Genomic DNA, 13928 nt, shown 5'->3' with positions numbered 1-13928 from the left:
GTATACGGCGTCCAGTAGTTGGGTAAAACTAGCTTCTGTTTCTTTATCGTAAATAACTTCCAGTTAAATACGGATAAAAACGACTCATGTTAAATATTGCTTTTATCTAGGTATTTCAAATAATGCAATTAAATAAGCTTTCGGATGCAATTAAAAAAAGCAACTGCAACAAACACACCAGAGGGGTATTTTTAACCATTTAGCTATCATCTTTTATTTCGTCCATTTTCAAAACACGTTCATATACTTTTTAATTATTCTTTAACTTAATAGAAACTTTTTGTGGCATTTTTTGTTTCATCTCTCTCAACAGCTATCTCTCTATTTAGCTTTAGTTTTGGGTTCAAACGTTATTTTCTTTTCTTCTTGGGTATTTTGACCTGTGTGACTCAAATTGGAATAAACGCCGGCAGCGGACCGAGCGCTTTCCGACGCAATGCCGGAGGTCTTGTATCTTCCTCCCCGACTTCCTCCACGCCATCACTGTCGCTCATTGGATCGTCCGGTGTAGGTTCCGATGGCGAGTAGCACGCATCGGAACGGTCACCGCCGGCCAACGTCGGGGCAGTTTCGGGCATACTTACAATTTGTTCGTTACCTTCCGCGGGACGGTTTTCTGTCGCCACACTGCGGTCATCATTCTCACGATACCGTTGCTTCATTTTGTCCACTTCACCAAGTATACGCTTCAACTGGTTACGTTCACTAGCACTCATCAACTCACCCGTTTCGCTGCGATTGTGTTCGGTTTCTACCGTTAGTGATTGACCTTCGTCCTTGTAGTACCGAACATGTGACATCGTCGCCGGTTCCTTGGGTTCCGATTTGTGCGCCACCACCAAAGTGGAAGGTTTATCCTGTTTTCTCCTGCTCTCTTTTTTCCCATGCGGATAGGGACATCGGGCACGGTCGCATTTACCTTCCTGCTCAAACGTCGGGCACTGGAACACGTGCCGATTGGGACACTGGCAACCAAAAAGGGGGAAAACGAATAAAGAAAAAACACACACACCCGATGATGAGTAAAATGTGGCATCAAAACAAAACATCCCCATATCTAATCCCATTACCTTGTCGGCCAGCGAGCAGAACCCGTTCAGAAATGCATCACAAATGCGCACACTTTCGCTCACTTTCTTGTGCAGGTACGGGCACGGATCACGCACGCACCGCCCCTCGAGGAAGAACCGGCACACGGGCATCTTCTCCAGCGAGGTAATGTCGTGCGACAGCAAACAGCCGTCGAGAAGGCATTCGCCGCGCAAAAACCGCTGACAGATGCTAACGTGCTTCGGATCGTGCACCTTCGGACATTTGCCCCGCTGGTGGGCCAGGCATTTGCCTAGCCGGCGGTAAATATGGCACGGTTCGTTACATTTCTTCAGCTTGCTCGCCAGCACCTGTATGCTGCGCTGCTTGGCCACGCTCAGATGGTTGCGCGTCCGGTGGCTATCCGTCCGGATGAACGTTCCATCCTTGCGCGCTTTGTACGTAAGTCCACCGATGTCGATACGGTTTAGCCGTGGTTCGGCATAGCCTCTGGAGCCTGTTATTGCCGTGGGCGGTGTGGTGCCGCCAACGGAGCGCAGCTTCATCCCGGTACGGTCCAGGGCGAAGCGGACGCCTCTTATGATCAAAAAGTGTTCTTTGGTTTTGCGCGCCGGTTTTGCCGGCGAACGTCCAATGATGGGCGATGATGATGATGGTGCTGTTCCCGATCGGGATATAGATTTTTGCAGCTTGTTCGTCGAGGACCGATAAAGCACCCCGTTGATATTGACCAGTACAAGCTGCTTGTTTTTCGACGCGTAAGCAATCGTTCCCATCTTACCCGTGGCGGACTTTTCGTGCACCTTCACCGCGGTTGGGTTACGTTTCCTAAAACAAAACAAATTATGTAGCATCACGAGCGGAATGGTTTAGCAAAAAGGGTAGCACAGATTTACATACAATTTCAACAACTTCGGATCGGTTACGACCACCTTCTTCGGTGTGATGCCATCTATCCTCGACAAGGCATAACGTTTCACGAACGTGGGCTTCTGGGAGAGGGATTTTCTTACTGCTGGTAACCTTCGATCGATTCGGAGACTTTTCCTTTCCGGTAGGGCATTCATTGGCACCCTCGGTTTCACAATTTCCGGTCTCGCAGTCGTAGGCACCGCACTGCGGACCAGCTTGTTCTTCCCTATCCTAACCAGCGGGGCAAGAATCTTTGGTGGATGCAAATTGCTCGACGGTAGCATCTCCTTAGCAACTGATTTTACCATCGCAGTAGCAGTCGATGCGTCACTCGGTAGGCTGACGGCGGTGGTGGCACGAACGAGTTTTCTTCTTGTATTTTTAATTATCGGATTAACAGTCCCTGTAAATGCGGGTTTGCAAGGAGCAAACAAATGTGACGCCGGCGGTTGCGGCTGGGGCACGGTAGGTACTGCTGGAAGTGCTGGTGCTGCTGGTGCTGCTGCTGTTGTTGTTGGTGGCATTACCTGTTGAATTCCGAGCTTGTTCAGAAAGGCAGGATTGAGGTGTATCTTGCTCTGGTGGGACGCTGGCACGACTTGCTGCACTTCCGGCTGCCTGAACGAACCATTGGATGCTAAAAACATCGGGTTAATGTGTGCTTTAGCAAACTTTGGATTGATAAATATTTTCGACGGCTGTTCGTCCATCGCTTCTGGCTGAGGTTTCATTGTTGTGCTCTGGTGTGGTGTCGCTTGCTAAAAGCACGGATACGTTATTTCAACACTAACTCCAAACAGGCAACTGGTACGTATTGATTTTCTGTAAAACACACTAGATTGTTTCGCTATCACAGACACAAATATTGGCTACTGCTATTAATTCTATACACGCGCGAATTAAAAATGAATAACACCATGTAATGAAATAATACGTAATTTGTGCGTCACCTTGGTTGGAGCTGTCATCACAGCGGTCGATCGTGTGGTCATATAGTAGTCATGTGATATTTTATATTTTTCATGTTTACGACTATAGATGTTTTATGAAAATAGAACGAGGCTTAATAATTTGACGAATTTTGTAGAAATCGTCATAATAATCGGTATATAATTTCACAAAATTCCTTTCTGACACGGAATGACAGCATACAGAACTGACTGTAAACAAAACTGACAGCATGCACGACATTTATTTCCGACACAGTGGGCTAGCCCCATGGAGTTTTATTTTCAACCTTGCACACTGTTGTACATGGTGGTGCGATAATCGCGTTTGAGAAATTCGCATGCGAAATTAGAGAACTGTAGTGGTGGGCAAGAACCTGTGGTCGACTTTGATACTTGAAGATAGGTTCGACCAACAATTTTTGGAATCAGCCAGAATCTTCCAGAGAAATCCGGGACCATCCAGATTCGTAGGCGTCTGAATTAGTGATGGGTGAAGATGAAAAAAATACGGAGCTGACTCCGATTCGATTCCGACAATTTCAGAACCAACTCCGGCAACTTCAGAAATAACTCCGAAAAGTAGGTCCGATCAGCATTATCCGGAGCCGACCGGAGTTATCCAGAATCGTATTTGGAGACGGGGTCATCGAAAGTCGGAGTCGTCCTGAATCGGATTCGGAGTCATCCGGATTATAAGTCGTTCGGAGTCGGCATCCCCCGGAGTTGAGTCGGAGTCGGTCGGAACGGAATCGGCCGGATGCTGTCGCAAAGCATTGCTGCATAAATGCTAGTTTACAAAAGGCCACAGTGTATGCGCAAAGCAAAAGACGAAAACAAAAAACAAAACGAAATTAAATGCCAGCCCGACACTAACCGACTTCGGGCGACCGCGACCCCTGTTTGATTCCAATTCCGGTTGACTCCGATTCCGTCTCAGGGCAACTCAGACTCCAGACAACTCCGGACAATTCTGATTTCTGCTCCGACTCCGGACGACTCCGGCGGAACTAGTGTTTCCGATTTTACAGTAGACAAAATTGGATTAACAATTACCGCAGTCGGATCGCAATTATGGGCGCACTCCAGTGAGTGCATCACTAGTCTGGACTCGGAGTTGGCCGAGGTCGAACTCGTTCGGAATCAGAGTTGGCCAACTAGCACGAAGTCTTAGCCGGAGCCGGAATACACCGTGCTCTTGGTAAGCTGGCTTCAGAACTCTGTTTCTAGACGATATACGACTTTAGCAAATTAGATAAACGTAGCTTCAAATTCTGAATCCATTTTTTATACGAAATTTTGTCTCCATGTTTGATAAAGTGTCTTTCACGTTGTCATTGCTATTGACTCTGATTCCGACTCGTGTTGACTGAGACCAACAACGACCGATTCAAACTCCAGATGATTCCAACTTCGACTGCATACGATTCCAACTCCGGATGACCCTTATTGCGCCGGACGATTCCGGGCGATTCCGGACGATTCCGACCGATTCCGGACGACTCCGGATAATACTAAGCGGACCTAGCTTCCGGAGTCGGTACCGAAATTATCGGTGTTACGTTCGCGATTATTAATTCCGTAACGAATGTCTCAAACTGTAAATTCGCGAGGTGCGCGATCACCTTAATCTAGAAACTGGGTACGCTACGTGTAAAAGCGTAGTAAATATGCGACACAAATACTAACACACGGCACTCACGCGTACGTACACTTATGTACTAATTATCCTCGGAAAGGATACACTAACACCCTAAAATTGTATGGGCTTCCGGGGGTATAAAAGGGACCGAACTTTCAATAAACAACCATTCGGATTTTGCAACTCTAAGAAACCCCCTCTTTTTTAATTTTGCATATTCGGATCACGAAAGAAATCACTCATCCCTCCTCACCCCCTTCTGCGGCATAGGCTCCTCAAATTACTTGAGAGAGCAACTAGCGGGAAGGAAAATCATTTAGCGCGTGGCCACGGAGCTGAAAAAATGTTGAAAATTTGTTCAACTTTGTCAAAATTGCTTGTCAACTGCAAAAAAGAGCTTTTCTCGTGGTCGCACCAAAAACATACACACAGCGGCGGATCTAACGGTAGGCGGACTAGGCGGTCGCCTGGGGCCAGCCGATTTAGGGGCCCCGTAGATCGCCATTGTATAGTATGCCGTATGGACAGAGTACTAGCGACAAGTGCCCCCGAAAGGATGACCGATGGGGCCCCGAGGCTGGCGAATCATTTGTACCATTTCCCATTTACAGAGGGCCTCAACTCATCTTTCCGCCTTGGGCCCCCGATACCCTTGATCCGCCACTGCATACACAAGAGCGACAAAAAGTTCATCTGAATATCATCGATATTTTGTTTAAGAAGCACTAACTAGGCACATAAATCAATTAGATTCATGCATTTTAGCATCATAACAATGGGTCACAACTGCGCCAAATAGCTGTTTGTTTACGCTTTTTCACGAACGTCAAATTTTGTCAACTTTTGTCAACTTTTTTTCCTGGCTGCTCCAGGTCACAAAATTTTGACAAAAGCTCAAAAAAGTGACAAAAGCTCACATTTTGAAAAATTTGTCAGCATTTTGTCACTCCCGTGGTCTTTCGCTTATTGGTGTCGCTTATTGGACTCCTATAAATCCCATAATGCTAAAATTTGTGTTTTGCTGTAAAAACTGTAAAACACGTGTCTCCCAAATCTTCAACTATGATCCGCTGAAGTGTACATAATGTACATAATTGTTGCGAAGAAGCTTTTAGATTGGTAGCCATAAATAATCATGTTTACATGATGTATCGATGTTTGTGCTCATTTAAGGGGTGAAGAGAAATAGAGGGTCAAATATTAAGGGACATGATGAGACTGGGCTTAAAACTATCCAAAATATTAATTATAAAACAATGTCGGAAATGTTTAGAAACAAGATAAACAAAACTCATACCCTACTACTATAACTGACTTCAAATACAATTTAAATTTAAATTTAAAAAGGTTTAATAAAAAAAAAACAAAGCGTTCTACATCTGCAAAGGTTCCAGTTTAATTGTCTGCCTGTAATAAGGTTGGATCGTAAATGAACCAAAAATAATATTCCATCCTTTCCTGGGCCTCACCTTGAATAAACAGCAGTCCAAACAATCCAATCCTTGCATTTAATTAAAATAAGCAGTCCTTTTTCACACCTAATCAAGCACACACATACACACACACGGGGTCACATCGCTGAGAACTTCCGGGACAATTAAAGCTCTGGCCAGAATTGAACAAAAACAACATAATAAAAACAACAGCGTTTTTTGATAAAATTGTACAAACAAAACCGTACCCAGTGTGTTGACGGTTCCAAACACATCCGCACACCGCACCGAACCGGGGATAATGTCCTTTTTAGGTTCATTCATGCGCTCCACAGGATGCTGGAGGCCCAGTTTTTTAAACTCAACCATACCAAACGCCGAACAAAACGTACAATATGGAAGCGTCCGGTTTTGGTTGTCCTGTCTGTCGAACAAAAGGGAAAAAACGAAGGAAAGGATGGTAAAGGTGAGGATCGTGGAAACTGTTGGGAACACAGAAACAACAGGTATTTTTTCTAATATTTTGTTTTCCACTGTTTTTGCTTCGTAATGTACGTCCCGGACAGGTTGAGCAGAAAAATAGTTCAGATGTGTTTACTTGACGAAAAAAGAAGCATTATCAATTCCAATTGCCTTTCCTGTTTGGTCGTTGAAGTCTCTGGCTCAAACAAGAGGATGCTCAGATCAGGCTGTGTGTGCAGGGAAAGAAGGAAGCGATTACCATTCAAAACAAAGCGACGATCGGCTGTTAAACCCGTGTGGTACCGTTTGCCCAGGAAGCAGGTTCATTGTGTTGTGATCATCATCATCATCCGCAACCCGACCCCGGACGACGTTTGCGTACAGGATTTGCGACGTTTTAATTGTTGTGCGTGAGTGTTATTGTTGCGTCCCTTCCGGTTGGTTTGCTTGCGGGCCGCCTCTGCACGTCGACGCAAATGGAATCAATTTTGTGTTGTTGTTCAATTCCCAAAAATATGCCACATTTCCGATGCGAAAAAGGATGTGCCGTTTTGTTTACATTCCATCACTGCGCACTCGCACACAGATGGTGCTAGCGGTTCGATCGGTTCCACACACACACACACGGTAAAGGAAGCGACGGAATGACGACAATGTACACATGTTCCGCATTGCCTTATCCCTTCTTTGCCGCCTTCATCCTTTGCCTTTCTTCACCTTCCGTTGTCATGCCACAAACGTTCACCTGCCCCTTCCTGGGTGTAAGCTCTAAACCCCAGCGGCAGAACCATTCCTTCCCAAACACACACACACTCACGCAGGAAGAGCTGGAACGGTTTTCTGTTCTGGCCGTTTGGCTCTTTATTGTTATGCGGACTAATTATAATTACAAAACAAGGATTAAATTGCCCCTCGCCCGGGAGTTTGCGGCCCCGTACCTCAAACCCCCGAAAGGGAGAAAGAACAGACAGCACAGAAAGGATAGCGATAATAAGTTGCGGAAAAGGGACTGCGGAGAAAGCTTTTCTTCCATCCCTTTTGCAGTCCCTTTTGCGATCCCTTGGCTCCCATGCCCCGGACCATGTCCCGAGAGTCCCTTTCTTCTATCCTCGGCTCCGATGCGCGTGGATTGGCAAGGATAACTACACCTACCTTTTATGCCGCGCCACATAAAACAAGCGAGGGTACAAAACGGCTCATCATCGTGCGTTTCGCCCAGCACGTTGCACACGTTTGACAGGAAACGGTCTGTCTTGGTTACACGGTACACAACAAAAAAGTCTTATCTAATTTCAACGCCCTCCGTTTCGGTAAATCATCCCAAACCGGACACTGCTAATAAGTGCTAAAAAATGCCGACCATTCATATCCGCTGTATGCGGCAGATTGTGTGTGGGTGTGTGTGTGCGTCAGTGAGTGATTTTCAGCTGGAAAAGTGCATCCGGTATGATTAAGGAACGCGCCTAATGTCGTGGGAGAATGTGCTCATTTTCATTCCTCGGCGGTGAATATCAAATCTAGTGTGGTTGGGAGCTGACTTAAAGCGGACGAAAAATAATTCTAGGACAGGAAGACTTACACAACCGAAGCAGGTATCATTGCAGGGGACAGGGGAAAGCGCTCAGATCCCTCGAATCCTATAAGCTCACGGAAATTGGTCGTTCGATTTATCACGTTGACAGCTCGGGAACGATTGGGAAGGATCGGTAAGAAGGCATGAGATGAAGGCGTTTGATTCCATCCGCTTTATGTGTGATCAAAACAAGACGATTAAAGCCCGAATTACGGAAACTCCAATACGGTAGCGCGTCCGCTCCGTGTTATGTCCGGTAGCTGGACACCTTTTTCTGTACGGGTTTTGTAATCCTTCCGGGAAATGGATTGTATTCTATCGGTGTGCTTGTTATTGGTATTGTTAGCATCTTTCTCATAGTTGTTGCTGGTATTGATTGTCTTTCAGGTATGTTTTGTAACCTTTCATGTGAAAAAAGTATGAATTTGTAACGTTATTTATTAATTTCGTTATGATTTGCTTTAAAGGCTCATCAAGAGGCATCCATAAACTACGTAACGTAAAGAGTAACATCGTTTTGGCTAAATTTTTCCATAGAATGACAAGATGGGACGTTGAATATACCGAACCACTCTATCTTCTTTGAACTTTACACCATTTATGGATAATCCCTAATCAAACCTCATAAAAAGGGCTGAACATTAAAAAATGGATACATTGTTTGGATTACAATAGCGCATCTAGTGGATTTTCTTTTTTGTTTTGGTAATTAAATATCTCATTTTAATTATATTTATTAATTTAAATGTTTTAAATGTATGTTGAAATTGAAAAAAAGCAACTAAAATACATTCCATTTCACAAATATAAACCCTAATCCCTGACCGGATGTAACGATCTACACTACCGTTTTTTGCCATTTCCGGAAGAGAACCCCCCGGTGCCATTTGCCACAAGCTCACACTTCCTGTACAGTCAGGATTCTGCTCTATGTTTGCTTAGGCTGCACAAAAGAATTAATTATTGCAGTACAAAGGCCTCCATCCCTGCAGTTCGGCCTAGCCCGGGCAAGGTCCTTTCCGCTGTCCAGAGACACTAATTGTGTGAAATAAAGCGATGCACAACACGCCAAGGCAACGCAGCAAAATCAAACAATTGCCGCAAAAGTTCATAAATGAAAGGAAAGCAGCAGCAGCAAAAAAGTGGCAATTCGTGTGCAATTGCAATTCCCTTTTGGGTGGGCTCGTAAACCGGAGCGGAAAACCCGCCCGTGATGAAGGTTCAGTTTTGGCACAACAACGAAGACCGATGATTTTACGACTTTTACCCTCAGCTTCTTGGCGTATCCTATCGCCCGTCGTAGGATTGCAAGGGAAGGACCAAGGATCAAGGGGAATGTGTTGCACATGTGTTGCATTTCCCTTCTTCCGGCGTTGGTAGCATTCAAAGCTTTTTAACCTCTTTCCCTGTACGCAGTCGTGCTGGGAGCGTCTTCGTCCCGTGGCGACAAAACGTGACAAATGCAATACGTTTTCGAACCCGGGATGGCCGGGAATTCCGCTTCCGATCGGGGTTTCCTCGTCGGCTATTGAGTTATAAAACCTTCTTTGGCTTTCTTTTCCCTTCCTTGTGCTTCGCATTGTGTGCTGCTGCTGCTGCTGCTGCTGGCCGGATGATAGCAGCAAAGCAGCACATCCTTTTTGATCGTTATTACTAGCCGACCAGCGGGGGTGAACTGGAAACCGGAAGAGAGTCGAATCCAATTGGGCTTTGGTGGGGAAAAGGAACGGTGGACGGTTCGCGCGATCGGATGTTTATTTCCGCGTGCTGTCGAGGAGAAACCGGAATGGCTTCAGCTGTACTTGTGGGTTTGCCTGGGTCAAATGGACAAAACAAAACTGGAAATCAATTAAAACTGACATTACAAAATGGAACATTTATAAGTATTGTTAGTGATAGAAAATATGGATAAGGAATTAACAATGATAATTGTTTTTCTTTTTGTTAAATAAAACAAAATGATGAACAATATTCATCAACCCGGCCGCTCATCCATAATATAATTAATTGAAAGTGCTCTTGATAAGCCTTAAGACACGAGTTACTATAACGCTTAAAAATCGCTTGGTTAAGCCTACACAAACTGCAGTAACTGTACCATATATTCCTTCTGAACCTTGTGCGTTGAAAAAAATATAATTTTTCTATTAGAACTCATGGTCCTTCGAACCGGATTAAAAGTTGAGACCTTTGGATTTGGGAATTAGATTTTAACAATTATATATTTTTTTCTTTCTATAAATCATGTTATTTTGTTCTGAGTAATGGGTTTTAGTAAGATTTAGTAAGTTATGAACCTATTCGTGACTTATTTCTCGTTTGTCAAATTCTAACGATCTACTATGATCTTGCAAGAAAAACTAAACTATGCGTGGAACTGGCTATACCAGCGGTAAACAAACTTTGTGACCAAAAGAGCCGAATTCTTCAAAAATGTTCGTAGTTTTTGAACGGCTCGCGAGCCTTAGTTTTCCGATCGCTGGGCTATACAATCCGCTTTGTTGGACGTAATCAAAAAACTGAGACAGTCTCCTATTCTTTTAATTTGGGATTTATTTGCAACATCTGAATGGAATTTTCGGCAAATAATCTTTATTTTTGTAGAGCGTAACTTGCCTTAGCCAGGGATCTGCGTATCTTGCCTTAGCCAGGGTTTCAATGAACTTTTTTATTGGACTTTTTTGCATTCTTCCTTCTCGGTATTGCCTATCTGTATGTGTTATGTTATTCAAAGACTCTTTATTTTGTAGCATTTTACTGGTGAATGGTACGGATTTGTGCGTGCTAAATGACGTTTGGCAGTTGTCTGAAGGCCAAGTGACAACTTATCCATGTGCTGTTAACAGCAAAGCGAGAGCTCTTTCCAAATAAGAGTGAATCCTTTTCCAGGCTTTTTGATATTTTGTGACTAAGAATCAGAGAAAAAAAAGAAAAAAAATCTTCCCTTTCACTGCACTGCGACCAGAGTGATGCCATTATGATTGATATAATGTTTAGTTTAAAAAAAGGGCTATAAATGAAGAATTATAGTGAATCTTATGTGCAAGTTTTTTGGAAGTATCGCTGATGGATTATTTTTGTAAGTATCGTCGATGGATTTTTTTTTTTGTTTTAAATATCGTCGATGGATCGTGGAATATATTTGATCGCGTGTGAAATAGCAAGTAGTTTTAAACAGAAATAAAATTCCAATTTTGCAGTAAGAAAACTATTAGTAATTCTATCAAATTCAATCTAAATACAATCCCCGAAATACATATCACGAAATACAATATCTTAAATATCTATATTATTATCGTATTTTAATTGTAATCTATAAATATGGTAATACAAACAAGTACCGTAGCAAAATAACCTAAACAAACTATCAAATTGAAAAAAAAGATAAATGTATTAATTTTTTTACAAACAAAACCACTTTCCTGAACGCATTTCCTCTCATAAAACACTCGATCAGCTGAACGTTACTAACCTTAGCCAAGTAAGGAGAACACATGATTTATTACAACATCGAAAACCTGACGCGGCACACGTTTCTCATTTGTGTTTCGTACGCTGTTTGGTTACATCCTCCTTTCGTTCGTCGCTACAGCGAAGGAAACAAGGCAACCGCGTGAAATGTGACACTTTTCTGACGTTGGAAAAAGGATACTCCCGAAACCCATCCGCTAACGGCCGCTCGTCGCTTGATCGCCGGTGATGGGTAGGTAGGTGGAACACGAACGATCTTGTTCTATTCTCCTTTCCTCTAAAGCGAACCAAACCTTAAAGTGTGTCCTTCCTAGATCACCATCTGCACACAGAGACAGATTGCGCACCGGCTAATGGGTGAATTATGTAAATAGACGGCTGCACTTTCGGGGAACTTGCTTTTCAAACATCGATTGCCACGTGCAGCTGCACAAACGGACGAAAAGGCAACAAATACGGGGGAGAAAGAGTGATCCCATCCCTGGCACGATCGCGATTGCCCTAGCTCGATAAGGTGGTGAGGGGTTTGCTTTCGGTCCCCGTGCACCAAACCCAACCCCGACTTTAAATTGAATTCCACTTTCGTGTTCGTTGCAGTCGCTGCAGTCAAGGAAGTGCGTAATTAAAATTAAGCAAAAGAACGGCGGCACATTCCCGCTTCTGGCTCCGGGACGTCAGCTTGCGTACGATCGTCACCGTGATTCGACACTTTCCGGGTGGGTTTTGGATTTTTCTTCTTCATTCCGCACATGCAGCATCCTTCCACAAAGCTATCAATCTGATCTGCTTGCCGCTTCCTGCCCTGTTAGGGTTTTGTGATGTTCTTTTTTTTCTGTAATCCTCGCTCGACAAACAAAGTTCGTCCTTTTTTCCCGAGCTGCCGGATGATGTTTCGAAAATCGAGTGTTGAAAAACAGCACAAACTGGCTCAAGCAAAGGAAAGGAAAAAAGGATGCTGCTCTCCTGTGGCAGGATGTTTTTTTTATGCATTCCCGGTGTTGATTGTGAATGATTTTACAGTAAAAAAAAAGGATCGTCAACTTCCTCTCCACATTTGACATTGCTGCATGGCTTCACGACGCGGTTAAACGGATGAGCGGATATGTAAAGAAAAACTTCATTCCGATTGCTTGTGTTGGAAGTGTCGTATTTTTTGTTTTGAAATACACATGCACATCGTTGTAGGTTCGTTCTATTTGCGTTCGCCCTTTCATTCCGCCCCTGCAAACGACCGACACAAGGACAAATCGGCATCGATTCCGGGTCGCCAAAGTAAATACAAGCGATACGATATTTCCAGCGCGATCGATACATCCTTCCCCAGTCGGTTACAAGCGTTTGTAGCATGAAAACCAACAACAAATCAACAACTAAACCCCACCCCATCTGACCGACCGCAAGGATTTGGTCCTGTTATTTTTTTTTTTTTTTTTGGTGGGCGTCGCTGCACGGGCGAGTCGTAAAGAACAGCACGGGATGTATGTGTGTGCAGATAGAGGTTTGTTTGCGATCCGACACAAATCTCCCGGCCTGCAATGGTCCGTTTTTAACCCAGCGGTCGATCGGCAGATGACGCTCAACGATCCGGTCGTTAAAAAGGGCTGACGACCGGACGAGCATCATGTCATGGGATGGCGGCACAGAGTAACGAAACGCTCATATTTCCTCCCGGGTGCCGGGTCAAGCCTCGGCAAAGGGACTCTCGAATCGGGTTGGTTTGGTTTACAAATCAGTAAAACTGTCATGCGGGAGTTGTTGTTTTTTTTTATGACGCAGTGGTCTAGTTCTTGGCTCGAGACCGCACATGGTCATTTTCAAAATGATCGTAAACGTGAAGGAGGAGTAGGAGGCTGCAATGGATGAATCTATTTTCAAACGGATTTTACAACCTGGAAACGTTTGAAACGGCAGTAAAATGCAAACAGTGAAGCAGATCTGCTCACTTGAAACTCGTAATTAAATGCACCAAAGCGCTATAAAACTAGGAAAACACATCGTAAAAATATAGATACAAATTACTGTTTTGTTTGTATTTGTCGTTGACTTAAGCAAATAATTATTCTTAAAATTCCCGATCTGGAAACCAAAATGTTTTGAACATATTTTTGTGTTTTTCCTCCCCATTTATTGTATTACATACTTGTAACTGGTTTATTTCTTGGCGAGACTCTGCGATACTAGAACCGATCAGCTGTTTGCTGCTTGGTTGTGTGCGTGCGATTGCTTTGCTACCTGTAGCACTATGGGAAAGTTAAGCAGTTCTATGTGAACAAAGTGGACATTTGTGTATACATTTTCGAATTCGAATGTCCGTGTAAGTCTAGAATCATGATGTTCGCAAATTGATCAGTAATGCAATGAAATCTCTCTAAGATGTTGTCTCTTCAAGACGCATTATTTCTTAAAGATACGATTTTTAACAGTCTCATCCTATTCTG

General features: G+C 43.8%; 1 protein-coding gene across 2 annotated transcripts; it reads right to left on the bottom strand.

Moving 5' to 3' along the window:
• Window positions 1-188: 188 nt before the first annotated feature.
• Window positions 189-3130, bottom strand: LOC5667270 (zinc finger CCCH domain-containing protein 3). Of its 2 annotated transcripts, XM_001688668.2 has the most exons (3): window positions 1951-2934; window positions 1071-1878; window positions 189-965 (listed from the first exon to the last, which is right to left on the bottom strand). In XM_001688668.2, exons 1-3 carry the CDS (start codon window positions 2691-2693, stop codon window positions 390-392), a joined length of 2127 nt encoding a protein of 708 aa, XP_001688720.2. In that variant the 5' UTR covers window positions 2694-2934; the 3' UTR covers window positions 189-389. The 2 variants fall into 2 exon arrangements, with proteins under 2 accessions (XP_001688720.2, XP_061497213.1); XM_061641229.1 differs by having other exon boundaries at window positions 189-1878; window positions 1951-3130.
• Window positions 3131-13928: the final 10798 nt, after the last annotated feature.

Source organism: Anopheles gambiae, chromosome 2 (genome assembly GCF_943734735.2).
Source record: "Anopheles gambiae chromosome 2, idAnoGambNW_F1_1, whole genome shotgun sequence".
In the NCBI taxonomy this organism is placed as follows: Eukaryota; Metazoa; Arthropoda; class Insecta; order Diptera; family Culicidae; genus Anopheles; species Anopheles gambiae.
Note: the sequence above shows the minus strand (reverse complement) of the source record. Positions and strands in the feature narration are given on the sequence as shown.

Bases quoted from the DNA above. Each gene is read 5' to 3' on its own strand.
- LOC5667270 (XM_061641229.1), bottom strand. From the start codon at position 2,693: ATGAAACCTCAGCCAGAAGCGATGGACGAACAGCCGTCGAAAATATTT. The intron at 1,879-1,950 runs GTATGTAAATCT...GTTTTGTTTTAG, and splicing joins GATCCGAAGTTGTTGAAATT to GAAACGTAACCCAACCGCGG.